The sequence below is a fragment of the Capra hircus genome, chromosome 17 (assembly GCF_001704415.2).
Source record: "Capra hircus breed San Clemente chromosome 17, ASM170441v1, whole genome shotgun sequence".
NCBI classification, from domain to species: domain Eukaryota; kingdom Metazoa; phylum Chordata; class Mammalia; order Artiodactyla; family Bovidae; genus Capra; species Capra hircus.
Window position 1 is genome coordinate 19,225,714 of NC_030824.1, and position 27,093 is coordinate 19,252,806.

Genomic DNA, 27,093 nt, shown 5'->3' on the forward strand with positions numbered 1-27,093 from the left:
TAAGTAGAGGGAAACAGTGAATTTGTATAAACCCATGTTGGGAATTCCCTAGTGGTCCAGTGGTTAGGACTTGGTGCTTTTACTACCAGGACCCCGGAAAGCCATATGGTGCAAAAAAGAAAAAAAAAGAAAACTCCTATCAGACAAGATCATTTTGAAGCAAATCCCAGATATATTATTTCATTCATAAATATTTCAATAAGTACCTCTAAAAGGTAAGGACACTAAAAAGATGCAATTATCACACCTTAAATTTTTAATAATAATTTCTTAATATAATCAAATACCTAGTCATTTAAAACATCACTTTTAACAAATATATAGTAATCAATTATATTACTAACCCATAATTTTTATACAACTTTATTGATGTGTATCATAAAGTTCACCTGCTGCAAGTGTACAATTTGTTGGTTAGAAAATTTTTTGAGTACTGTGTCCGTTGCCACAAGCCAGTTTTAGAACATGACATCATCCCAGTAAGGTCCCTTATGCTCATTTACAGGTCATCCCCCTCCTCACTCTAAGACCCAGGCGGTCACTCATCTACTTTCTGCTTCTAGATTTTCTTTGCCTGGACATTTCATAGAAATGCAGTCGCACAATCTGTGGCCCTTTGTGTCTTCTTTCATTTGTATCATGTTTCTGGGTGTCTCCTCCCTGATACTGATGTATTGGTTGTTTTTCCCCTCTCTTTTTACTGCTGGTCCGAGGTGTGGATGTAGACGGTAATCTTGGTTGTTTTATCTCCCCCTCTTTTTACTGCTGGTATTCCACGGTGTGGATGTAGATGGTGATTTCCTTGGTTGTTTTTCCCCCTTTTTACTGCTGGTCCGCGGTGTGGATGTAGACGGTGATCTCCTTGGTTGTTCCCCCCTCTTTTTACTGCTGGTCCGCGGTGTGGATGTAGACGGTGATCTCCTTGGTTGTTTTTCCCCCTCTGTTTACTGCTGGTCCGTGGTGTGGATGTAGGCGGTGATCTCCTTGGTTGTTTCTCCCCCTCTGTTTACTGCTGGTCCGCGGTGTGGATGTAGACGGTGATCTCCTTGGCCAGTTTTCCATGGTCAGTAGTTTTTTCTCTATCCTTGAAGTTGATCCTCTTCATACGTTTTTGTCTGTATCCATAGTTTTTTCTTTGAGGTTTAATTTCTTCATGGGATCGTTCTGGACTAGAGGATATTTTTCAGGCTTTTTTTGGGGGCGGGATCTTTTTTGGCTGAGCTGGGTCTTTACTGTGGTGCCTGCACTCTCTAGTTGTGGTGAGTGGGCTTCTAGTTCCCCCACCAGGGATCGAACCTGTGTCCCTTGCATTGGAAGGTAGATTCTTAACCACTGGTTCACCAGGGAAGTCCCCAGGCTTTTTTGGATAACAGTTGCCAGATTGCTTTCCAGAAAAGATGTGTCAGTTTATACTCCCACTCAGTAGTATACAAGGATACGCTTTTCCCTTAAACCCTGACAGTCGTACTTTATTTATAAAATCGAAGTTGTTTTTAAATTTTAGAAAATTCAGAGCAAAATTTTCATCCTTCTTCTCAGCTCAACCAGAATGTAAGTTCTTTCCAAAGAAAATTTGTTGGTGAGGTGAAGCGATGTGAAGAACTGGAGCGAATATTGGGTAAGTTTTTTTAAACAACTTAAATAATTATTTTGTATAATTGAATATATAAGCAAACCTTGTTCACTTTAGAAAAATTAGAAAATCTAGACACGTAGAAAAGAAAAAAGAAGTCATCTGTATTCTCCCCATGTAATCACTGTTATGTAGGTTTATAATATCGTTCCGCACCTTTTACTGTTCATCTATAAAATTAAGGACTTACATATATAATAATCAGGTTATTTTGTTATTAGCTTTGTTTCTCATTGAATGATACTTTAACATCTTTTCATGTCAGTAAACAGATTGACTCATCATTGTTTTTAATAGCAGCATAGTATTTTATAGTATTAATATACTATGAGTTATTTAGCCAATCCCTTGTAGTTTGTTATAACTTAGAAACAACATATACATGTTAATAGATTACTTAAAATTGAATCAGAGCACAAGGGAGGTAGGAAGTGGTAGATAGATTGGTTAGTAATTTCCTTTTTCTCAGGCATTATTTCCTTTGCATACATCAGTGTTCTCTGACTGTTAACCATTAAAACTCAGCAGCTCAAGGCTACTTCCTTTATCTGTAAAACTTTTAACATCTTAGCCTAAAATAAAATGTTGTTGTTGTCCAGTCGCTCAGTCAAGTCCGACTCTTTGAGACTCCACGGACTGCAGCACTCCAGCCTTCCTTGTCCTTCACCATCTCCTGGAGCTTGCTCAAACTCATGTCCATTGAGTTGGTGATGCTATTCAACCATCTCATCCTCTATTGTCCCCTTCTCCTCCTGCCTTCAATCAGGGTCTTTTCTAATGAATCTGCTCTTCACATCAGGTGACCAAAGTATTGGAGCTTCATCTTCAGCATCAGTGCTTCCAGTAAATATTCGAGACTGATCTCCTTTAGGATTGACTGGTTGGATTTCCTTGCAGTTCAAGGGACTCTCAAGAGTCTTCTCCAATACCACAGTTCAAAAGCATCAGTTGTTTGGTACTCAGCCTTCTTTATGGTCCAGCTGTCACATCCATACATGACTACTGGAAAAACCAAAGCTTTGACTATAGGGGCCTTTGTTGGCAAAGTAATGTCTCTGCTTTTTAATGTGCTGTCTGGGTTTGTCATAGCTTTTCTTCCAAGGAGCAAGCATCTTTTAAAATAAAATAGTCTTTATCAGTTCAAACGTTGACGTTTTGATTGAAATACAGAGAGGGGAACAGTTCCAAAGTCACTGTCAGAAAAACCTAAGGATGAGAGAGTTGATGAAGGGAGATAAAGGTGACTTTTAGAATGATTTCTAATAGTTAATTATTGTGGATTTTATATTTTTTAACTGGGATTTTTAAGATCAAAAGAAACCTTTGGGTCATCAGCAGCCTAGTCCTCTGCATATTGTTTGAGATCCCAGTCATTTGGGTGGATCGTGAAAGACAGGGCAACATCACACTTCCTTCTTTGCCACGTGTATGAGTCATTGGACAGGTTGTATATTTGGAATGAGTTTTCAAAGACACAGCAGGATTGACAGGACATTAGACATGCCCAGGGCTTCCTGTCACTTTGTTGTTGTTGTTAAGTCACTTCAGTCGTGTCTGACTCTTCACGGACCTCATGGACTGCAGCCCATCAGGCTCCCCCGTCCCTGGGATTCTCCAGGCAAGAACACTGGAGTGGGGTGCCATTGCCTTCTCTAATACATGAAAGTGAAAAGTGAAAGTGAAGTCGCTCAGTCATGTCCGACTCTTCGCAACCCCATGGACTGCAGCCTACCAGGCTCCTCCGTCCATGGGATTTGCCAGGCAAGAGTACTGGAGTGGGGTGCCATTGCCTTCTCCTGTAGCTTAAACTGTTTCATAAAGAATCCAGACTTAAAAAGAAAATGAACCATCAAGTATATTTAGGTATGTGCCGTGTTATTCTGTGCTTAGTTGTGTCCTGCTGTTTTCAACACCATGGACTGTAGCCCGCCAGGCTTCTCTGTCCATTGGGATTCTCCAGGCATGAATACTGGAGTGGGTTGACATGCCCTCCTCCAGGGGATCTTCCCAAGCCAGGGATCAAACCCAGGTCTCCCCCATTGCAGGGCAGATTCTTTACCATCTGAGCCACCAGGGAAGCCCAAGAATACTGGAGTGGGTAGCCTATCCCTCCTCCAGGAGATCTTCTTCACCCAAGAATCGAACCGGGGTCTCCTGCATTGCAGGCAGATTCTTTACCAGCTGAGCTACTGGGGAAGCCCAAATTTAGGTAAAATAGGTTAAAAAAATTTACATCCATTTCCAAAAAACTCTTAAGCCCATTGCTTCCTTATTGGTAAGAGATTCTGCCTGTTTTTCTTCCTCTCTTTCTCCCTCTCTCCCTCCTTTCCTCCCTTTCTTTCCTTCCTTCCTTCCTAGTAAAATAACTAGAAAGACTTCTCTAAAATATTGTGTCTGGTAATGATTTTTTACCAGGTATTATGGCTTTTATCCTACAGAAAAGGATGCTTCAAGGAATTGAAAATGTAAACTAAAGAATTGAAGTTATTTTTGGCTGTTTGAATATTAGTTTCATGAATCTAGTGTAAATCGTCCTAAGTCAAAGCATCACGGCTAACTGGTGACTCAGGAGAGCCAGGCTCTTTGCCCTGAGGTTGCTCTTTTTGCTGAGAAAGGTTGTTGTGTTTTTCCGGATGGATGTATATTTCCTGCTAATGGCATCTGTAGGGAGTTCACACTGACATCTCTGGTGGCTTATTCCTGGCACTTCCGAGTGTGTTCTTAACTTCCTGCTTCATCTACAGGTGGCAGAGGCAAGTGTGACTCCAAAGTTCTTTAACTAGAGTTTTAGTGATGAAGGGCGGGGAATTTCAGAAAATCTGTGTATAGGTTACTGTCACTCTGTGCTGCTCTGTCTAGGCAGAATTAGTTTACAGATCTTCAGAAGCAAGGGGACAAAAGTCATCTGTCAGTTGGGACAGTGAAGACTTTTGTCCCTTTAGATGACCTGGGAAAAGTGGGGACATGAAATGTTCTCACTGAAATGTCCTGGAGTAAGTTTTTCAGTCTAATTTGTTTAACTTTTCCACAGCCTACTTGGTGCAGGAAATCAATAGAGCTGATATTCCCCTCCCTGAGGGGGAGACCAGTCCTCCGGCACCGCCTCTGAAACAAGTGCTGGAAATGCAGGTAACTTGGTTCGGAAGGAGGGTTTTGGGTCACTAACCTCAGATTGGGCTTGTTCACTTACTCTATACTGTCTAGTGCTTTTCTGCCTTTCTTCTCAAGACTGTGGAATGAAAGTCAAAGCACCACGTTATGATAAACTCTCAGTAACAGATTATCTGTGATACATTTTAACTAGAATTCAGGTGTTTTCCCCTTAGTGTAGGACAGGTGGTATTGAACAGAGATTGACAAGAATTAGATCATGAGATCTGGTCATGTAACCTCTGGGCTTCTGCAGGTCATCAAGGCTTCAGGCCTGTGCCCTTCACATTCTCCCTTGATTCATTCTGACCCTTTCCCCTCGAATTATCAGGAGCTAGTGTGAAAGTGGTTCCCCATGGTCAGCCAGCAGGATTCCTTCTCTTGGAGTTCAGTGTCGGGGATACACTGTGAGAGCATGGGGTTATTCATTCATTAGCATCCCCCTCATCCCCCATGAATTATCTGTTGAGATTTTGGTCTCCTCATCTGAGCGTTCATCACACTCGGAAATAGACTAGAGCTTTTACAGCCCTTCTAAAACAATTAGTACTGTATAACTAGGACCGTTCCATTGCCGACTACTCTGTTTGTTTTACTGGGAGGAAGTCATTTAGCAGTTGGTATATGAACGGACTCTGGAGACGACTATATAGTCCAATGAGAGCAGTCAGCTGGTTTGGCCTGTTTGGTATGTTGGTTGTGATGTAATTACAAATACGGTGATTGCTAGTTGTTATCAATTCTATAAAGCAGAGCACAAGTAATAAATGTAGTGTGTCAGGGGATTTGTTTGAATACAAGTTGTCATTGAGTCAGTGGGTTGTTTTACAGATTTCTGCTTCTGCTGTTTTAATACTTAAAGTATTGGTAAGGGTGCTTGGTATACAACTAATTGTTAAAGATTTGTTCTCAAGTATTTTTATGTCTAATTAATTGAATAAGTGCAACTGCATAGAAACTCAGGCTAGAGACTAGGAATAGGTATGTTTGGGAAAGAGTGTTTTTCTGTGTTACAAATAAAAGGAAATGTAGTCTTAAAAGAGGAAGACTCTTTGGTGTATGGTCACGTGTAAGCAGGTGAAGGGAAACCAGAAGAAATGGTAAGACCCAAGATTAGCACGCGGAGTCGTCATGGCACCTCAGTGCTTGCCATCACGGTACCTGGATTAATACGAAACAGAAAATGATGAACTTTAGAAACCTGAGCATGTTTTCATATCCCTATCAAACTCTCATATACATTTTGGCTTTTTAAAACCTCTCCTGGTTCTGGGGTGCTGTGAAAAGAGTGTTAGAGCCAGACTTGGAAGTAACCCAGCTGTCGTTTCATTTCAGGAGCAGTTGCAGAAGCTGGAGGTTGAGCTGAGAGAGGTCACTAAGAACAAGGAGAAGCTGAGGAAGAACCTGCTGGAGCTGATTGAGTACACCCACATGCTGCGAGTGACCAAGACCTTTGTCAAGCGCAATGTGGAGGTACTGGTGATGCTTGGGAGGAAGCGCCTTTCTTTCTCTTTCTTTTGGCCACACAGCATGCAGGACTTTAGTTCCCTGGCTAGGGATTGAACCCAGGCCCCCTGCATTGGGAGAGTGGAGTCTTAACCACTGGACCACTGAGGAAGTCCCAGGAGTGTGTTTCTTTTGTACAAATCTCATTCCCATAAGGTTTACAGGTTTTGTTATCAACTCCTGTAGAAATACTGCTTTTTAAAAGAGATACATCTTTAAAAAATGAAAGAGATACATTTTGATCTTTGCTGTATTTTTCAGTTGGATTCCACGTTGGTTTTAACCATTTGTTGTTGTTTAGTTTGCTAAGTCATGTCTAACTCTTTGTGACCCCATGATCTGTAGCCTGCCAGGCTCCTCTGCCCATGGGATTTTCCAGGCAAGAATCCTGGAGTGAATTACCATTTCCTTCTCCAGGGGATCTTCCAGATCCAAGGGTCAAACCAGAGTCCCCTGCTTGGCAGGTGGATTCTTTACCACTGAGCCACTTGGGAAGCCCCGGCTTTAACCATAACTTCCTATTTGTAAAATGCTTTAGTTTACAATTGAAAAAAAGACTTTTTATGATCATGAGAAAAAATTGAACGGTGAAAATCAAACTCCAAAATTTCAGTTATATTCTTTCCTTCTCAAATTCCTAAAAGTAATGGAAGTTTTTAAAAAAGAAAATCTATATAGGAATAAAGAACAGCGTATGCAGCAGTACTGTGCTCAGCTGAGCATCAGAGAGGGGCAAAGTATATTCCTTCTGAACTGCGTTTCACTTCCTGTGCCAGGTGTGACCTCTGATACAGTTACTCTGTGTTAGGTTAAGGCGATGACATACGTTATAACCAGACTTTTTTTATACGTAAATGTCATCAAGTAGTTTACAAATAAGGAATGGGGAGGTTATCCTCTTTGTTTATCAGAGCCGACTCACATGTCTGAGTTACCTTGGCACCCGAGTAGTTCTGATGCCATGCAGACTTGTTTGGAAACAGGACTTGGGAATTAAAGTGTCACTTTCGGTGAGACACGCTTGGCTTCATGTCTCTTTGTAGTTCGAACCCACTTACGAAGAATTCCCTCCCTTGGAGAACGAGTCTTTGTTGGACTACAGCTGTATGCAGAGGCTGGGAGCGAAACTGGGGTAGGTGACACCTGGCCTGGCGAGCTTCACACTATCCTTCTTGTCAGTGGGAGATGAGAGTAGATGAGCAGCCACCATCTGCAAGCCTGTGTGGAATGAGAGAAAGTGAATATTTGTATAAGAAAACACTGTACTCTAGTATTTGTTGAGTTGAATCACTCAGCTGTATTGACTTTTTAAGTAAATATGATGGGAATTTCTTCTTTTGGTATCATGAACTGGAAAGAAAGAACATTTATCCCATTCATCATTACTCCATAAGCTTCAAATAGTTGGTTATTGAAGCATAAAGCCTGTTTTGTTTGGTGGGAACATAGGGGCTAAACTGAATTGGGTAATTTATTAATCATATTTTAAGGGGCTCTCTCTACTGTTTATTCTCTCTGTTTACTTGAGCTAATGGTAACTTGTTTCCTCATGTGATTTGTAACCTCTTTTTACTATGAACTTCGGTTCCTCTGCTGCTTATCTGTAGGAATTCCGTGATGTTTAGTGTGAGGCCGTATCCTTCAGAAAGAACTTAATTTTACATATGTCAGGTACTTGGGAGCACTCCACCTATTTGGAATCATTTTACAGTAATTTCTGCTTGAGGTTTTTTTTTTCCTGTTTGTTTACTCACCCTGCACATAATATGAGTTTCCTCCACAAACCTGAGTGCATTCTAACCTGTGGTTGTAAATCATCAAGGAATATTCTCCCCCTTCTCCTCAAAATTGAATGGAAATAAACAAGTTTGCATGTAGGCTCCTTTGCAAGATGGATTCTTTTCTAGCCTACCCATTCACTTAAGGTGTGGTCCTTTGTTGAGGGGGGTGAGAGTCCCAACATTGAGGGGATTGTGGGGCTTTAGTTCCAACTCCTTACCTGATATAGACCCAGGGCTTCTCTGCCATGCTGGCCTTGAAACTCAAGGCCTTGAGATACTGGTTACGCATAGATACTGGCTCCGTATAATACATCAGGACATAACTATGAAGTCCTGTTTTATTTTTGGATTCCAAGAATTTCTCTAAATTATGAGCTCAGCTTTACATTGAAGAGGATGTTTCAAAAATATTTCATCCAGCATTTCAGATATTGTTCAGTTGGAGAGCTTTCAGGGTATCTTCCCCATTTTGCCAGAAATAAATGTCTTCATCATCCTTTTACTGCAGTTTGATAATATTCATTGCTTTTACTTGACCACAGCCTTTATTGTCCCATAGATTTGTATCTGGCCTAATTAACCAAGGGAAAGTTGAAGCATTTGAAAAAATGTTGTGGAGGGTCTGCAAAGGGTATACCATCGTGACCTATGCAGAGCTGGATGAGCCCCTGGAAGACCCTGAAACAGTGAGTAAATGTCACCGTCTCCTTTCAGCAGTGACAGACTTGCCCCAGAGCTGGAGGCACAGTCCGGAGGGAAGCATTTGAGTGAGTTGTTGACCGGATCCCTTCTTATCCTTGGATACGTTTGGGGGGAGTTCCTGAGAATGAGGACTTTCTCCTGTTCTGCTGAAGTGCAACAGTGGCGTTAACGTCGTCACACCACTGCGTTCTGAGCTTCAGATCCAGTTTAGGTTTCGGCAGTTGTCCCAGTTGATCCTTTTACAGCAAAGGACCTGGTTACGAATCACACTTTGGATTTGTTTGGCATGTCTTTTTTCTTGGTTACCCTGCAAGGCTTGCAGAATCTTATTGAATAGATCCCCGACCAGAGATGGAACCCTGGGCCCTCAGCTGTGCAAGTGCAGAGTCCTAACCACTGGACTGCCGGAGAATTCCTACTTGTCATGTTTTTTTGGTCTCCTTCATTCTGGGGTAATTTCTCAGTCTTACCTTGACCTTCATCGTCTTGGCATGTAAAAATTATTATAGACCAGTGTTTTGGGTAGAATGCCCCCCCGTTTGGGTTTGTCTGATGTTTTCTCATGACGAGATTCAGGTTATGTGTCTTTGTCAAGAATGTCCTGGAAGTGATGTTGCCTTCTCACTGCTTCCCATCAGAGGCACACGATTCGTTTGTCCCATTACTGGTGATGTTCACTTTGATCTCTTGATCAATACTGGTGATGTTCACTTTGATCTCTTGATCAAGGTAGTGACTCCTAGTCGTCTCCGCTGTGAATGTGTAACTCCTTTTCCTTTGTATTTAATACATGTTTTTGAGGAAGTGCTTTGAAACTCTGTAAGTACTCAGTTCCTCATCACATTTTCAATCAGTTAATTTATTTCCTGTTTTATTCAATGAGTTATACTCTGTTACTTTAATTTTTTATTTTGATATTCAAATTCTCTCGATTTAGCCAGCTGGAGCCTATTCAGCTAGATTTTATATTCTTTTTGCATGTTCCCATCATCTTTTGAATACTTCTTTGCTTTCCTGATAACAATATGTGCAGATTCATTTTGTAATTTCCCTCATGCAGCTCTGGAATTAGCCATTTCTCTAAGGAGCTTAGTTCTCTTTAGCGGAGAATGGTAATTAGAAGCCACGCTGTGGTTTCTGGGTGTGCCCGTTGTGAACGAGGTGATGCTGTTCCCAGCTCTGTCGGTGGACAGAGGGTGCATATGTGCAAATGGCTCACCCACTCACAACTTTATTTCTGCACCTGTGTGTGTATGTGAAAGCTGTGGCTTTACATCCAATTCTCTCCAGCGCCATAGGGTTTGTTCATCCTGACTTGTAGAGTTCATTTGTAGGGTTCATTTCTAGATTTGTAACTCCTTTCTTCAGTGGGGAGAAACTCAACTCCGATTATTGTCAATATACTTATTTGATCAGTCGCCTTGTATGTGACCAGTCTGCTCTCTGATCTCCTATCTTTGCTGCCCTGCCCTTCTCTCCATACGGAGTTTCAAGTTCCCCAGCCCCTGGACTGAGTGGCTTCTTGGTGTGGATGCCCTGCTCACCCTGCCTGGGTGGCTCCCCTGCGGCATGTTGCCTCCCTTTGTTGGGCTCTGATTTTGCCCTGGGCCCTTATTGCCCTTCCCCTCCCCTCTCCAGGTCCATCCCCGAACGCACATCTAAGACTTCAGGAATGAATTATTCTGGAAGGGAAGCAGAGGAGCCAGAGAGGAAAGAGCCATAATCACCTTTTAAAATAGCTGTGATTTTTAATTTTTTTTGAAGACTGCAACCATAAAAATTACTATTTTGCTCTAAATGAAGATGAACTGATCTACTAAAGGTAGAAAGGGACTTGGGCCTCTTAATTTTGAGAGAAGTGTTCACGTGTTCTTTCCTGGATTTGCCTTAGGAATTCTGGCTATAATGTTGTTCAGTTGTGTCTGACTCTTTGTGACCCCATGGACTGTAATCCACCAGGCTCCTCTGTCCATGGGATTCTCCAGGCAAGAAGACTGGAGTGGTTTGCTCTGTTCTTCTCCAAGGGATCTTCGTGACCCAGGGATTGAACTCAGGTCTCCTATATTGCAGGCAGATTCGAGGGAATAGTTTTGACATAAAGGATATTGGCTGTGAAATGATTTTTATAAGGTTTAGCCTGAGTAAATCACACATGTTGGAAAATCTAATCAGTCAAGCTGTTCATTAACCATACACTTATAATATTTTTTGTGCCTCCTGAAATTGCCAGTAGCAATATGTTAATTCTCCATCACCTGTGACCTCTGAGACCTCTCCATGTAAAGCTGAAGATTAAAACTGTTCTGAAGTAGCATTTACGTATTCTTTGAGTTTTTTCTTTATTGAGAACGTTATCATTCTCATGCAAAACATAAAAATTTTTAAAAATACAATTTCTAAGCTCTTTGGTGCTGAGTTTATACCAGTAGGTTAAAGGGCATTAAATGTATGTGAAGAAATACAGAGACATGGATAGAGGTGTGTGTGTGTGTGTATATATGTATTAATTTTCTTTTTAAAAATGAAATATTTCTGTATTTTTGATTGTATTTGGCTGCGCTGTGCTGCGTCTTTGTTGTTTTGCAGGGGCTTTCTGTAGCTGTGGCAAGTGGGGTCTATCCTCTAGTTGTGGTGCATGAGCTTCCCCTTGCGGTGGCTTCCCTTGTTGCAGAGCATAGTCTCTAGGTCTTGAGCTTCAGTGCTTGTGGCCTAGCTGCCCTGTGGCGCTTGGGATCCTCTGAACCAGGAATCGAACCTGCTTCCCCTGTATTGGCAGGCAGATTCTTAGCCACTGGACCACCAGGGAAAATTTTAAAAGTTTTAATTTTCTTAAAAACTTTTTTTATTTCTAATGTTTTGTTGAAGTATAATTGATAGAAATGTGTATCTTAAAGCCACAATTCCTCCCTTCCCTACGATTATGAAGGAAATGTAAGCTCGTTCTAGAAAACTGAGAATAACATAGAAAACACAGAGATGGAAATCAGTCAGTCACCGGTAATCCCCCTGCTCAGACAGGGCTACTGTTTACCTTTCCGTATGCGTTCTGTTAGTCCTTACTCTGGGGAGGATGTGGGATTTGGTTTGGTAACTTTTGCTCAGATTCTAGGATTTGTTTGTAGTGTCATGTTTAGTGTCTTTTGGGTCCAATGTCTGACCTCTGAAAGTCCTTATGAACCCCAGAGTGTATTTCTAGCCATTTTCTCCTTTGTCAGTATCATTTTTAGACGCTGACCAGTCTCTCTGTCAAAGCTAGACTCAGGCATGTGGTTTCGGATCTGTGTTTTTTATATTATATATATATCCCTGTTCCATATTATGTCTTAGGTGGTTGTATTCCCTGACACAGTACTATTTTTAAACTCATTAAGGAATGTTCAAAGTAAAATTCACTATAAATGCCTTTTCTTTTCTCCTCCAGTGTAGTTTCTTTGATAATTTATCTGGAAATAATTTTAATTTACAGAAAAGTTGCCAGAAGAGAACAAAGGCTTCCCCTGCTCCTTCCCAACTGTTACGTTTTGCTGCATGTACTGTTACCCACTTGCTGCATATCTAGTCCCATTTTCTTTTTTTTAAAAAAAAGTATCTATTTTTGGCTGCGCTGGGTCTTTGCTGCTGCGCACAAGCTTTCTCTAGTTGTAGTGAGTGGGGGCTACCCTTTAGTTGTGGTGTGCAGGCTTCTCATCGTGGTGGTTTCTCTTGTTGCAGAGCACACGCGCTAGGCACGTGGGCTTCAGTAGTTGTGGCACACGGGCTTAGTTGCTCCCGGCATGTGGGATCTTCCCGGACCAGGGATCGAACTTATGTCCCCTGCATTGGCAGGCTGATTCTTACCCACTGTACCACCTGGGAAGTCCCATCCCCATTTTCATTCGTCTCCTTGCAGACCTTCTGAGAGGAAGCCATGGAGAAGTGTCCATTGCCCATCGCAGTAATGCTGTTTTGGACTGTAAGCCATCAGGCTCCTCTGCCCATGGGATTCTCCAGGCAAGAATCCTGGTATAGGTTTTCATGCCCTCCTCCAGGGGATCTTTCCGAACCAGGGATGGAACCATGTCCCTCATGTCTCCTGCATTGGCAGGCAGATTCTTTACCACTAGCACCACCCGGGGAAGCCCAGTAACCACGATCAACCCTCCAAATGAGAAAAATCAACATGCACACAACACTTTGGTGCAGTACACACATGCCCTGCAGACTCCTCACAGTTTGCCTTGTTTCCTTGCTGGTCCACTGCCCTAGGGGAGACGGTGACTTGCATTCGGAACAGACAGCGTGTTCTGTGGGATGACCCTCCTTTGGGGTCCATTCAGTGCTTCCTCACGACCAGGCTCTGAGCACACGTTGCTGATGGGAACATGGATGCTCTGGTCCTCTCAGCACCTCCCACCAGGGGGCATGTGATGTTGTCCTGGTCATGTCGGTGTCCACCAGGTTCCTCCACGTTCATGTCTCCCTTCTGCCCTATTTAACTGTTAAGTGGTTGCTAGGAGATATTCCAAGGTTATTGGTCTTTGGGGCGTCAATCCTCACCAAACTTCTACCCACCAGCCTCGGCCTCCGTGGTGACTCTCTGGAACTTGTCACCTCTGTCGCTCACAGTTGCCATCATTTTCCCTTCTGGGCTTACTGGTTACCATCCTGCAGAAGGCAGTGCTTTCCCTGCCCTCACAGTCACTTATTCATCCACGAACTCAGTCGGACCTTCCTCTTTGTTGGATGACTTGTGTTCTGTTGTGGTCCGTGGCTTGGCCACTGGGAGTCCCTTTGTGCACGTTTCTCTGGCCTTTGGCATATCTCAGCATTCAGCAGGCAGTCCCTTACTTCCTGTCACATAGGATGGTCCTGGTCTCCGCCTGGAGTCAGCTGTTCCTTCAAGGACCGCTGGTACCTTTTAGTAGAGGATGGAATTTAGAAACCAGGTTCTGGGTGTTCGAGTTCTCGTTGTGTACTGGAGTGCTGTTGTTTCTGGGCCCTTTTAGCAGTCAGACACACACACACATACACACACACACACAAGGGTGTTCGAGTTCTCGTTGTGTACTGGAGTGCTGTTGTTTCTGGGCCCTTTTAGCAGTCAGACACACACGCGCGCGCGCGCACACACACACAGACATAGACACAGACACACACACACACACACACAGCTGTAACCACTTCTGCAGCTACCTGTGCACATTTATCATAGACCATTTGTTCAGGGACTTTCCTGGTGTTCCAGTGGTTAAGACTCCGTGCCACCAGTGCAGGGCATGTAGGTTCGATCCCTGGTCAGGAACCAAGACCCTTTGTGCCCTGTGGTGCAGCCAAAAGAGTGAAAAAAAAAAGAAAAACAACAATCCCAAACCCGCCATTTGTGCAGACTATATGCTACAGTTCTGGATGTCTCTTTTTCTGTCTTTTTCACTCTCTTCTGATAGTGAAAAATCTGGCTCCCCTTATCGACAATATAGTACACGAATTGCGTAATTTAGGTATTTATTCAGTGTATCCAGCCATATCAGCCGTCGCCTCCCCTCTCCGCCTCCCCCAACCCCGGCCACCTTGTGTCCTTACCTTCAGGATCCCACCGCCTCTGCTTTGCCTGAAGGTCCCCGGCCTGTTTCCTGTCCCACGTTATTTCATGGCTTTTGAAGCCACCTTTTAAATACCATCTCCCAAATGGGTATACTGGCTTGGACCTCTGCCCCAAATACCAGACTTCTGTTGAACTGGCTCCTCCGTAACTTTGAAGTTCGCCGAAGACGTTTCCACAGGATGCTTAAAACTGAACTCCCTCCCAGTCTTCCCCTGCCTCCTAGACCTGACCTTCCAGTTTGCCTGTCTCAGTCAGCGACAACTCAGCTCTCATCCTTCCAGCGTCCAGGATGATTCCTGTGAAACTAGTCAAACTCCCCCCACCACACCCCCAATCTAAACCCCTCCCTTGGCTTCCTGTCTCACTCGGCCAAAAGCTCGAAGCCTCCCAGTGTCCCAGCCGGGCAGCCCTCTGGCCCTCGGTCTGGCCGTTTCTCTTCAGGCAGGCTGGCCTTCTCACTTGCCCTCATTTCGCCTCTGTCTGAGCTTTGTCTTTGGCTCGAGAGGCTTTCCCCCAGGATCCACGTGGCTTACTCCTTGCCCCTTCACTCCTCTAGACCCAGATGTCACCTTCTGCAGGAGGCCTTCCCTGATTGCCTGGTTTAAAATTGCAGTCCCCAGCCCTCTTCTCCCGGTCACCCCCCTCCCCCCAGCTTTATTTTCTTTTTCATAATTATTTTTATTTTTGGCTGCACTGGGTCTTGGCTGCTGCATGGACTTTTTTCTAGTTCTGGCGAGTGAGGGCTGCTTTCTGGTTGTGGTTCTTGGGCTTCTCAGTGTGGTGGCTGCCCTTGTTGCAGAGCACGGGCTCCAGGCTCACAGGCTTATGGTTTTGGTTTCTGAGCTCTAGAGTACAGGCTCGGTAGTTGCGGTGCATGGGCTTAGTCGCTGCATGGCACGTGGGCTGGACCAGGCATCGAATCCGTGTCTCCTGCATTGACAGGCAGATTCTTTACCACTGAGCCACCAGGGAGACACAGCTTTATTTTCTTTATCACCCTCATCTCCGCTGGGCATATTACATTCTTTCTTTGTGTCTCTCACTGCCAACCTGAATACAAGCTTCCCTCCCCTCCTAGGTCGGGAACTTTCGTCTGTTTTGTTCACTGCTGTATTCCTAGCACTGGGAACAGTGCCTGGCAAATAGGCCAAAAACCTATTCGTTGTTAGTTGTAGAATACTTGTAAATGTAGTCGGTTCTCATTATTTGCATCGTTATATTGTACAGTCTTCATGAGGACCGAGCCATTGCTCCTAGGAGAAGCATAGTGTTGGGTCCCTTTGAGCCGCTGGTCACAGTGTTTTTGTCGATTGATCAGTCCATAACCTCGTTTTATATGTGTTCTGTTTAAAGACACCTTACTTGATATATACGGTTGATTCATTAGCATTGAACTCACTGCCAACCCACGCTAGCATGCATGTCTGAGCAACTCATATGGGACACACTTGAGGGCAACTCACAGCCTTTCTGTGCTCAGGAACACTAGGCAGCACTTTAGCACCACCCCTGGGGACCGTTTCCAGTACCGAAATTACCAACAAAAGGCACAGAAATGCGAAAAACTTGGAGCCAGACAGACCACAAAAAGGACACGTGTTAACAGTATGAACTAGTGGTCACCTTGTTTGACCTCAACTGGAATATGCACGTTGAAGAACTCAAAATTTTTGTCACTCTGCATGTCTGCAGATGAGTGAAAAACTGCTGCAAGTTTTGGTTTTGGGGGTTATACCTGGAGTGAATTTGCAATTGTGGAATCTGCAGATAATGAGGATGGACAGTGTTTGCTGAATGAATGAACACATTAATGAACTAACTCTGACAGAGTACGAGCTGCCAGGGTTTTCAAAGTTCTACCTGCAGAAGTAACAGTCATCTTTGTCCTTTGTAGGGAGAAGTCATAAAATGGTATGTGTTTTTGATATCCTTTTGGGGAGAGCAGATTGGCCACAAGGTTAAGAAGATATGTGATTGGTAAGAAAAAGAAATAGTTTATTTCCTTTATTTCTTCATTCTCAGTAACCTCTAGTTTTCCTTAAATAGGTCTCTGAAAAGTAACACAGTGGTTGCAGAGGCTGCTGGGCTTTGTTACGTGATTTCTTTGCTCTAATGCCATGTTTTCAGACATTTAATTTGTCATCTGCCTTGCCAGTGTAATACTTAAGATAATTTGAAAGTAAACACCATGTTTTTAACATTCCCAGATTTGATTTCTTTCTTGGGAATTAAGGCTCAAGATCAATCCGGGAAGGAATCCAGGTTTACTATTTACTGCCTTTCTGTTGCTTTGAGCCACGCATCAGCGTATCTGTCCTCCTGGAGCGGATGGCTCATCCTTTGTCCAGCCCTCCACAGTTAGCTCCTTTGCCCTGGGGAAGGGGGCCTGGCAAGTGGTGGAGAGGGTGGGCTCAGAGAGGCCCGCCTGCCAAATGAGGTGGTACAAGACCACGTGAACCTTTGAGAAACGCAGAGCAGTGTCCCGGCAAGAGTCAGTCTGTGACTGAGTTTTGTCACTAGTGGGGAAATAAGGCCACACCAAAACTCAAAAGAATGGCCTTTTGTTTCCTTATACTCTGGGAAATTTTAGCTGGCCTTGCTTCTTGCTGGGGTAAGGGTGGGACTTGGTTATTTCCTTTGGATCAGTGTTCACCAGAGTTTGATACAGTCACTGGTGTTATGAAAAGTAATTTTAGATGTTACATGGGCAAGCTTGTTCTTACTTAATAATGCTAAGTCGCTTCAGTCGTGTCCAACTCTGTGGGACCCCATAGACGGCAGCCCACCAGGCTCCCCCGTCCCTGGGATTCTCCAGGCAAGAACACTGGAGTGGGTTGCCATTTCCTTCTCCAATGCATGAAAGTGAAAAGTGAAAGTCAAGTCGCTCAGTTGTGTCCGACTCTTAGCGACCCCATGGACTGCAGCCCACCAGGCTCCTCCATCCATGGGATTTTCCAGGCAAGAGGACTGGAGTGGGGTGCCATTGTGTATATTTATTTTTATGTAGATGACAAAAACTATAGCCAACACATAAACCCCTGACTTCACAAATATCATTGCTTAAGATAAAGCTAGAGTAAGAATTTAATTTTGATGGTCAGAGCGTAGAGAGAAATAGAAAGCATGGCATTCAAATACTGAGGCAGCATGGGAGATCTTGCAGCTTGGGAGGTGTGGCCCTGCCTCCTTTCTGACCTGGTGTCACATATCCCCAGGGGATGTTTACTGTGAAAGTGAAAGAAAGTGAAAATGAAGTCAGTCATGTTGAATTCTTTGCAACCCCATGGACTCTAGCCTACGAGTCTCCTCCATCCATGGAATTTTCCAGGCAAGAGTACTGGAGTGGGTTGCCATTTCCTTCTCCAGGGAATCTTCCCGACCCAGGGATTGAACCCAGGCCTCCCGCTTTGCAAGCACTTTTACTGTCTGAGCCACTGTAGCACGTGTCAAGGGCAAGTGCCAAGAATCCAGAACTTTTTTCTCCCTTGATTTTCTTTTTTTATTTCAAGTTTTTTGTTTTTGAAAAAAATGCATTATAATTAGTTGCTTTACAATATTAATTTCAGGTGTAAACCCTGCAAGTCAGCCATATGTATGCGTATATCTCCTCCCTCTGGACCCTTCCTCGCACTGCCTCATCCCACCCCTCTTGGTCATCACAGAGCCCTGGGCTGAGCCCCCTGTGCTGCACAGCAGCTTCCCACTAGCCAGCTGTTTCACACATGGGAGTGCGTATGTCAGCGCTGCTCTCTCAACTTGTCCTGTCTTCTCCTTCCCTGCCAGAGAAGGCGATGGCACCCCGCTCCAGTACTCTTGCCTGGAAAATCCCACAGACGGAGGAGCCTGGTAGGCTGCAGTCCATGGGGTCACAAAGAGTCAGACACGACTGAGCGACTTCCCTTTCACTTTTCACTTTTCACTTTCATGCACTGGAGAAGGAGATGGCAACCCACTCCAGTGTTCTTGCCTGGAGAATCCCAGGGACGGGGGAGCCTGGTGGGCTGCCGTCTATGGGGTCGCACAGAGTTGGACACGACTGAAGTGACTTAGCAGCAGCAGCAGCAGCTTCTTCCTTGCTGTGTCCACAAGCCGTCTCTACATCTGTGTCTCTTATTTCTCTGTCCTTTTGTTTAAGGTAATTACTGTGTGTTCTTTGACTTATACACTCCCAGCTTAAGGGTCATGGTGAATTTAGGACATTGAAATTGGGAATGAGCTTTTAGGAATCAGTGAGAGCAGAAATGGAATTTGGAGCCAAGAGAGAGTTGGCTAAATCCGTGGAATTCAGTGGACATCTGTCCAGTGTCCGTCTGCAAGGCCTTAGCACGGCCAGGTGCCTGTCTGCACCTTTTTCCCCCAGAGGGCTGCTTTTATTCTGGTTTGGAGGAAATGTGCCCAGACGGTGTATTCAGTTTAGCTCTAGTTTTCTATACCGCTTCCTATAGTTCTGACGGCTGTGGCGCTGTCTCGAATCCTGTCTTCTAGTTACCACTGCCACGTTTACCCCTACCCAAACACAGCCGAGGAGCGCAGAGAGATCCAGGAGGGACTGAATACCCGGATTCAAGATCTTTACACTGTGAGTGAACCAGAAACTTACCTCCTTATCTGAGGGCTTGTGAAACATTTACAAATACGTTTAGTTTTTTTTTAATATGGAAAATTTTGGTTGTGGACAAATCAAGACGTTTTAGGGAGACTGGAATGTCACCTCCTTTCTCTTCATGGGAGTTTCATTTTAGCAGCCTGTTAGAAACCTAGATGGTTTCTAAATGATGGGGCTTTAAAAAAAAAAAAAAAGGAGTCTGATTATCTTTGATCTGCTGAAGTGTAATTCTTCATCAGATAGGATGAGTGAGCCCCATGTAAAGTGCTGGCTGTAATTTTACCAGCACTGTTTTAAGTCATCTTTCTGCTTAGAAGTTCACTCTGACCCATTTGAGCAAAAGAGGGTTTCTTGGCAGAATGGGATGGGAATTGGTGGCTCCTGGGGTTGACAGGAAGTGGGGTGAGGCTGGAGTGGGTAAGAACTAGGGACCTAGGTCTCTGGGCCCAGCTAGGCCATCCTGCTGCCCTGGGGACCACAACACCTCACTGTCCTGTGCCCTGGGCTCCTGTTCGGGAGAGGCAGCTCCAGGCCTGGAGGAGAAGGACTGAACTTCCTTCCTTCCTGCGGGGAGAGAGGTCCCCCCCTCCCCCCCAGTGGAGGTCAGGTGCCCGGCAGATGCTCCGCTGAGATCCTGTGTGTTTGTCTTCACCCAGGTGCTTCACAAAACTGAGGACTATTTAAGGCAAGTGCTGTGTAAAGCCGCCGAGTCGGTCTACAGCCGTGTGATCCAGGTGAAGAAGATGAAAGCCATTTACCACATGCTTAACATGTGCAGCTTCGACGTGACCAACAAGTGCCTCATCGCCGAGGTCTGGTGTCCTGAGGCTGATTTGCACGAGCTGCGAAGGGCACTGGAGGAGGGCTCGGTGAGGTGGCTCTCCCATCCCCTTCCCTCTCTCCCCTACCCTCTCTCCCCTACCCTCTCTTCCCTTCCCTCCCCTTCCTTCTCTTCCCTCCCCTCTCTCCCCTCCCCTCCCCTCCCCTCTCTCCCCTCCCCTCCCCTCCCCTCTCTCCCCTCTCTCCCCTCCCCTCCCCTTCCCTCTCTCCCCTCCTCTCCCCTCCTCTCCCTGCTGGCCCGTTCCTAACCAAGGTTGGAGTGTGTCTCATCAAGCTCAGGGCAATGAGATGTCTAGGAGAGGACACCATGTGGATGCTTTTGAACTGAAATTGCAGAGTCACTCACTGGAAGCTCTGTGCACGTGCATTCTTTTTTCCTTAATTGAAGTTTAGTTGCTTTACAGTGTTTTCCTGTATATGGCAAAGTGATTTGCACAGGCTTTTAAAACAAACCTTTCATTTTATGTTGGAATATAACCGATTAACAATGTTGTGATAGTTTCAGGTGGACAGCAAAGGGACTCAGCCATGCCTATACAGGTATCCACTCTCCCCCAACCCCCCTCCCATCCAGGTTGCCACATCACATTGAGCAGAGTTCCCTGTGCTGTACAGGAGGTCCTTATTGGTTATCTGTCTAAATATAGCAGTTGCAGTGGCATTTTTAATTTGCTCGTTTGAGTAAGTAGTTCAGTGACATGTTTTACAAGTCAAAAAAATATTATTAAAGAACCAGTGAAGGGACTTCCTTGTACCCAAAGCCTCAGTTTTGTTCAGTTCCCCTGCTCAAGACAACCCTTGTTTTAGTTTTATTATGTCTTTGAGTTTCTTAATCATAGATCAAATAGGAATATATAAAAGGGGAGAATTCCCTTCCTTCACAATAGATTATGTGCTATTTATACTTTCTTTTCTTTTAAGAAAACTTCCCTGTTTTATATCTATTTAATATCCTGATGGAATTGTTGTTACATGGTTTATGGAACTAGTCCCTGGTCATTTAGGTGGTTTCCAACTTTGCGAACACCACCAGCACAGAGACTAACACTTGACCTTTGACAATTCAGACACGCACAGATTTGCCAGATACTGGGTAGATTCCCTGGATGGAATTGCTGGATCAGTTTTGCCAGATACTTGCCAGATGAATGCAACCAATTGTTGCATTTCCCCCTATTTTGAGTGAGTGTGAATATCTTTCTTTCATTAAAAAAAAGAAAAATCTGTTTTAGTTTTGGCTATGCTGGATGTTTGTTGCTGCTCTCGGGCGAGTGGGGGCTAGTTGCAGAGCATGGGCTTCGTTGCCCCTGGGCATGTGGTATCTTCCCAGACCAGGGATCAAACCCAGGTCCCCTACACTGGCAGGTAGACTCTTAACCACTGGACCACCAGGGAAGTCCTGAATGTCTTTTTGGATGTTTAAGAACCTTTGAATTTTCACCTTCTGGTGAGCTCTCTGTTCATATGCTTTGCCCATTTTCCACTTGGGGGTTGGTCCTTTTCTTACTAATTTCCTTAGCTCGTTGTCTGTGATTCAAGAACAAATACTCTCCCCCAATTCTGTCACTTGTCTTATGGTGTTTCTTTCTGTTTGTTTGCTTTGGTCATGCAGAAGTTTTTGGTTAAATATACTTCCATTTATTCAACTTGGTTGAACCCATTAATCTCAGTTCCTGTGGTTTCTGAACTTTGTTGCTGCTGCTAAGTCACTTCAGTCGTGTCCGACTCTGCAACCCCATAGACAGCAGCCCACCAGGCTCCCCCATCCCTGAGATTCTCCAGGCAAGAGTACTGGAGTGGGTTGCCATTCCCTTCTCCATTAAACCATGTGCTGCTGCTGCTGCTGCTGCTAAGTCACTTCAGTCGTGTCAGACTCTGTGCAGCCCCATAGACGGCAGCCCACCAAGCTCCCCGATCCCTGGGATTCTCCAGGCAAGAGTACTGGAGTGGGTTGCCATTCCCTTCTCCATTAAACCATGTAATGCTGCTGCTGCTGCTGCTGCTAAGTCACTTCAGTCGTGTCAGACTCTGTGCAACCCCTTAGACGGCAGCCCACCAAGCTCCCCGATCCCTGGGATTCTCCAGGCAAGAGTACTAGAGTGGATTGCCATTCCCTTCTCCATTAAACCATGTGCTGCTGCTGCTGCTAAGTCGCTTCAGTCGTCTCCGGCTGTGCGACCCCATAGATGGCAGCCCACCAAGCTCCCCATCCCTGGGATTCTCCAGGCAAGAATGCTGGAGTGGGTGCCATTGCCTTCTTCCTCTGAACTTTGAATAATAGGTTTTTCTCACTTTAGGACTATGGGCTCTGTCTCCTGTGTTCCTGTGTGAGTTTTTAACTGGGGTATAGGTGTTTTACAATGTTGTGTTAGTTTCTGCTATACAAGAGGTTTTTCTGTATCAAAACTTAGTTCTTTAATGAAAATAACAGGTTTACATACTTCAACAAAGAAACATGTTTTCTTATGAGCTTTTGGTTAATCACTTTGTTTCTTCACATAATTCTGTGATGGTACAAAAACATCAAATTAATGATGGCATAAAAATAGTCTGGAGTATGGGGCATCTGTTGTATTTATTTAAAGGTCTAGATGACTCTCATTTATTGAGGTAGCATCAGTTTTGAGAGACATGACTGGTACTCTAGTGCATACGTGTGTATATAAGTAGCCCCAGGGTCGCCAATATAAAACTGGAATTAAGTGGTTTATCTCCTAAAAATGTTCAAGAGAAATTTAGAGACAGCTACAGTATTACCTAATAAAAATGAAATATAGGGAAGGATAAATCAGAATGTCAGTATGGCAACATTTTGGTTTATTTTTGTTTTACTCATCACTGCCCACTTCCCACCACTCAGCCTTGCTGGATTCTTCCTTCTGTAAGACCGCAACCCCCAGGCGTACCCTGCCTCCCCACCCCAGGAGCCTCCCTCAGTTCCTCCTGTCACTCCTGCTATACTTGAACCTCCTGGGGGGTGGTGATCAGTACTTCCCCATGTGGCCCTGCACAGGGCCTTGTCGTAGCAGGCCACCAAGATTTGTTGAAAGAGCTCTTGGGTGGTAATTTTTTCTTTTTTTCTTCTTTTCATGTGAAAGAGAGAGAGCGGTGGTACGATCCCCTCATTCATGAACACAATCCCAACAAAAGAAACTCCCCCAACTCTGATCCGTACCAACAAATTCACCGAGGGGTTTCAGAACATCGTGGATGCCTACGGGGTCGGGAGCTACCAAGAGGTGAACCCAGGTTGGAAGCCTGTATTTGCTAGTCTTTATATTTTATGCATTCTGTACATCGCTGCTGCTTTTTTTCCCCTATGAGAATGTAATAGATATTTGGAAACATAGGCTCACTAGTAACTGTTTTGTTATTTAGTATAAGCTGTTTATTTTATTTTTGAACGTGCCTGGGGGCATGTGGAATCATACTTCCCCCAGCCCGGGATTAAACCCATGCCCCTGCATTGGAAGCATGCAGTCTTAATCACTGGACCACCAGGGAAGTCCCTAAAGTGTTCTTTTTAACCTGTCAATTCTCTCTTGAGAATTTGGGAGAAAGTCAAGATCATTATATGCGGTCGTGTTTGCATTAACTAGAAATTTCTGCCTCTGCTGCCAATCAGAAATCTCTTGCTTTTCCTGCAGCTCTCTTCACCATCATCACTTTCCCCTTTTTATTTGCCGTGATGTTTGGAGACTTTGGACATGGTTTTGTGATGTTCTTATTTGCCCTCCTGTTGGTGTTAAATGAAAATCATCCCAGACTAAATCAGTCACAAGAGGTAAAAACATAAACCCTCCAGCTCATTATCTCCTGTGAGGTAGCATTAGTAGTGATTACCTTCTGTTTGACTAGAAAAAGAGACATTTAAAAATTTCAGTTTTGGCGATAACCGAAACCCGAGACCTAGGTGGGGTGGGTCTTCATTCTTGTGTGATGGCAAGTTCCGTGCCATGAACTTGATTTTTATTTATATATATATATATGTATTTTTTAAGTGTTTTGTTTATTTGGCTGTGCTGGATCTTAGTTGCAGCATGCTGGATCTTTAGTTGCACCATGCAAACTCTTGGTTGCAGCATGTGGGATCTAGTTCCCTGACCAGGGATCACACCTGGGTCCCCTGCACTGGGAGTGCAAAGTCTTAGCCACTTGACTGCCGGGAAAGTCCCCATGAGCTTGATTGTGAGCAGTCTGGAGAGGAGCGGTTAAGAATGTGCCCAGACTAACTCGATCACTTCTGCTTCTGTTCCCCGTGGTACTGTCTCACTCACCACACTTTGCTCCCCACAGATCATGCGGATGTTCTTCAATGGTCGCTATATCCTCCTGCTGATGGGGCTGTTCTCAGTGTACACGGGCCTCATCTACAACGACTGCTTTTCCAAGTCGGTCAACCTCTTCGGCTCCAGGTGGAACGTGTCTGCCATGTACAGCTCCAGTCATAGCCCAGAGGAGCAGAGGAAGATGGTGCTTTGGAAGTGAGTGTCTGCCCGGCTGCCAGATGGTGTCTAAGGTGGAGGGCGTCACTCTGAGGCTCCCTCCCCTATCACAGGAGGCCCTCACCCTTCTTTCGTGTTACAGTGACAGCGTCGTCAGGCACCACGGCGTGTTGCAGTTGGATCCCAGTGTTCCCGGAGTGTTCCGAGGCCCTTACCCTTTTGGCATTGATCCCGTGAGTATACTCCACCCCTTAATACCTCAAGTTTCTCGCTAGTACCACCTTATTTTTCAATGAAAAATGTTGTTAGTTTTGACCACTCTGTGTGGCTTACTCCCTTAGGAGTAAGGGCCTTAGTTCCCTGACCAGGGATACCTCAGGGCCCTAATCATTGGACCACCAGGAATTCCCAGGATCACCTAGCTTTAACTGTCACAGAGGTTTCACAGACTGTTCAGCACGGTTCAGGTGGTTGGTTGGTTCTCGGAGGGGGTTTCTGTCTGGATGACAGAGGCTCACCGTGTATTCCGAGTCAGGCTGGTGTGCAGATGAAGCTGACAGTCCGTTTGAGAAGCCAGGATCCGTGCCTGAGTGCAGGTCCACAGAGAGCTGGGGTCACAGTCTGTCCTACTCCCTGACCCCTTGATTCTAGTGGAAAGTGCCGTGAAACGTGGGCTGCTGCTTCCGTTTCTTTGCGCACATTGTTTTTTTATCTTTTGCTTTAGAAAGAAATAGTGTGCAATTTTAGAATGGGGAAGGGAGCTTAAGCTTATCATGGTGCTTATTGAGGTGGTGGTTTGAAAGGGGAAAAGTGTGGGGAGAAGGAAAGAGAGGCAGTGGCTCTGGGGCTGGGGCTGTCCCCACCCTACCCGCCCCGCCATGGGGCTCGGCAGGCGGCTGCTTATGAGGCCCAGGCAGCATCTCTCTAGACTCGGGGTTCTTCTCGAGGAATCTCAGCCTTAAGAGAAGAGCTTAGAAACTACCTCAAGGGACTTCCTTGGTGGTCCAGTGTCTCAGACTCTGCCATCCTGATGCAGGGAACCTGGGTTCGATCCCTGACCAGGGAACTAGATCTCACATGCCACAGCTAAGAGTTCACATGCTGCAAGTAAAGATCCTGCATGCTGCAGCTAAGACTGGGTGCAGCCAAGTAAATAAAGCTGCGTCAGAAGTGGTTTGGAGGGAGGTGATACAGTAATGAAAAGAACGCACTGACAGGAGTCTGTCATCCCCTTATCTGAGCTCTCCAAGGGAACCTCTCTCCTAATGTTTATTCTTGTCTCTAAACATAATTTACATAATTAAATAGTGTTGCCTCGAGTCTTAATATGATAGGAAACTTAAAAAGGCTTGACCAGTGTTTTCCTTAAGGAATAGCACTTTTATCCTAAGGCAGTTGAAGGGAGTTAAAGTTTTCTTTTTTGGTGGTTTGTTTTGTCTTTAGATTTGGAACTTGGCCACCAATCGTCTCACTTTTCTAAACTCTTTCAAAATGAAGATGTCTGTGATTTTAGGGATTACTCACATGACTTTTGGAGTCATTCTGGGAATATTTAACCACTTGTAAGTACAGATTTTTTTTAAAAACCAGTATTTATAAATCAAGTTGTTGGTATTAATATTTCTTAGCCTTTGCTTGATGATAGACTGCCTAGATCTTAAAGGCAGCCAGTATGGGGGTATGTTCTATTCATATGATCCTGTTTTGATGATCCGTTTTTTGGCAGCTTCTTTAATGGCAGTCCACTCCAGTACTATTGCCTGGAAAATCCCATGGACAGAGGAGCCTGGTGGCTATAGTCCATGGGGTCGCAAAGAGTCGGACACGACTGAGCGACTTCACTTTCACTTTCATTTGATTCAGCAAATATTTGTTGAGCATATAGAATGTGCCTGGCACTGTTAGGGGTTGAACAGAGAGATCAGAAAAAAGTTTTCACCCTCATGGAGTTTATGTTCAAGTGAGGGAGACGTGCAGCATGTTCATTCACATTTATTTCCAGAGGTGATTTTTGTCATATTCTTTTTTATTTTATAAATCAAAAACTTTTGGTTTGTTTCTTACAGCTGGTATATTAGAAGTAAGAGATGATGTCTTTTTTCTTCTAATTGAATCTGAAAGGGAAAGACTAGTCTTCTCTCCTGTCCTCACATCTTTTTGTGATTATATCTGGATCATAACACAGATGATGTGATTCTGAGATAGGCTTTGTCACAGAGAATTTAAGATTAATTTCCTCTTTACTTTTTATCTTAGTCCAGCTGCATGCTGCCACTAAGACCTGGTGCAGCCAAATAAGTAAATGTTAAAACATTTGTTCATGGGTTAATCAATTTCTGTTTTTTGCCCTAGGCATTTCAGGAAGAAGTTCAATATTTGTCTGGTTTCCATACCAGAACTGCTCTTCATGCTCTGCATCTTTGGATACCTTATATTTATGATCATCTATAAGTGGCTGGTTTATTCAGCCGAAACCTCCAGAACTGCTCCTAGCATTCTGATTGAATTTATTAGCATGTTTTTATTCCTGGCTAGTGACACAGGTGGTCTTTACCCAGGGCAGGTAAACAGTCTTTTCTTTTTCTTCCCCCATTCTTAGGAACTCAAGGGAAGTCCTCATGAGAGCCTTTTTGTTTCGATCAGTAGAATGGTTAAAGGTGCTTCCCACAGCCTCCCAGGCACTGAGCGGCTTTCTGTTTCTCTCTGTTATCACGGGGGTGTTATTCTGCCATGAATGCTATCTCCAGGGCTCTGGTCAGACTGTAATCCAGACTTGCTGCCACTCCTTAGCTGTCAGAAGTGGTGGGGAAAGAATGTGTTATTGGAGGGTTCCCGAGTACTGCTCATCC

The 27,093-nt window shown here is 44.5% G+C and overlaps 1 protein-coding gene across 1 annotated transcript in view; it reads left to right on the forward strand.

Moving 5' to 3' along the window:
- The window catches only part of ATP6V0A2 (ATPase H+ transporting V0 subunit a2), a 44,012-nt gene that overhangs the window by 3,831 nt on the left and 13,088 nt on the right, over positions 1-27,093 (forward strand). Inside the window, exons 2-15 of the mRNA XM_018061368.1 lie at positions 1,540-1,618; positions 4,665-4,762; positions 6,119-6,256; positions 7,333-7,421; positions 8,630-8,756; positions 16,248-16,330; positions 18,839-18,932; positions 19,616-19,828; positions 22,898-23,048; positions 23,447-23,583; positions 24,096-24,283; positions 24,387-24,477; positions 25,688-25,806; positions 26,597-26,807. Coding sequence (XP_017916857.1) covers positions 1,540-1,618; positions 4,665-4,762; positions 6,119-6,256; positions 7,333-7,421; positions 8,630-8,756; positions 16,248-16,330; positions 18,839-18,932; positions 19,616-19,828; positions 22,898-23,048; positions 23,447-23,583; positions 24,096-24,283; positions 24,387-24,477; positions 25,688-25,806; positions 26,597-26,807 — 1,818 coding nt within the window. The remainder of the gene's footprint in view (positions 1-1,539; positions 1,619-4,664; positions 4,763-6,118; positions 6,257-7,332; positions 7,422-8,629; positions 8,757-16,247; positions 16,331-18,838; positions 18,933-19,615; positions 19,829-22,897; positions 23,049-23,446; positions 23,584-24,095; positions 24,284-24,386; positions 24,478-25,687; positions 25,807-26,596; positions 26,808-27,093) is intronic.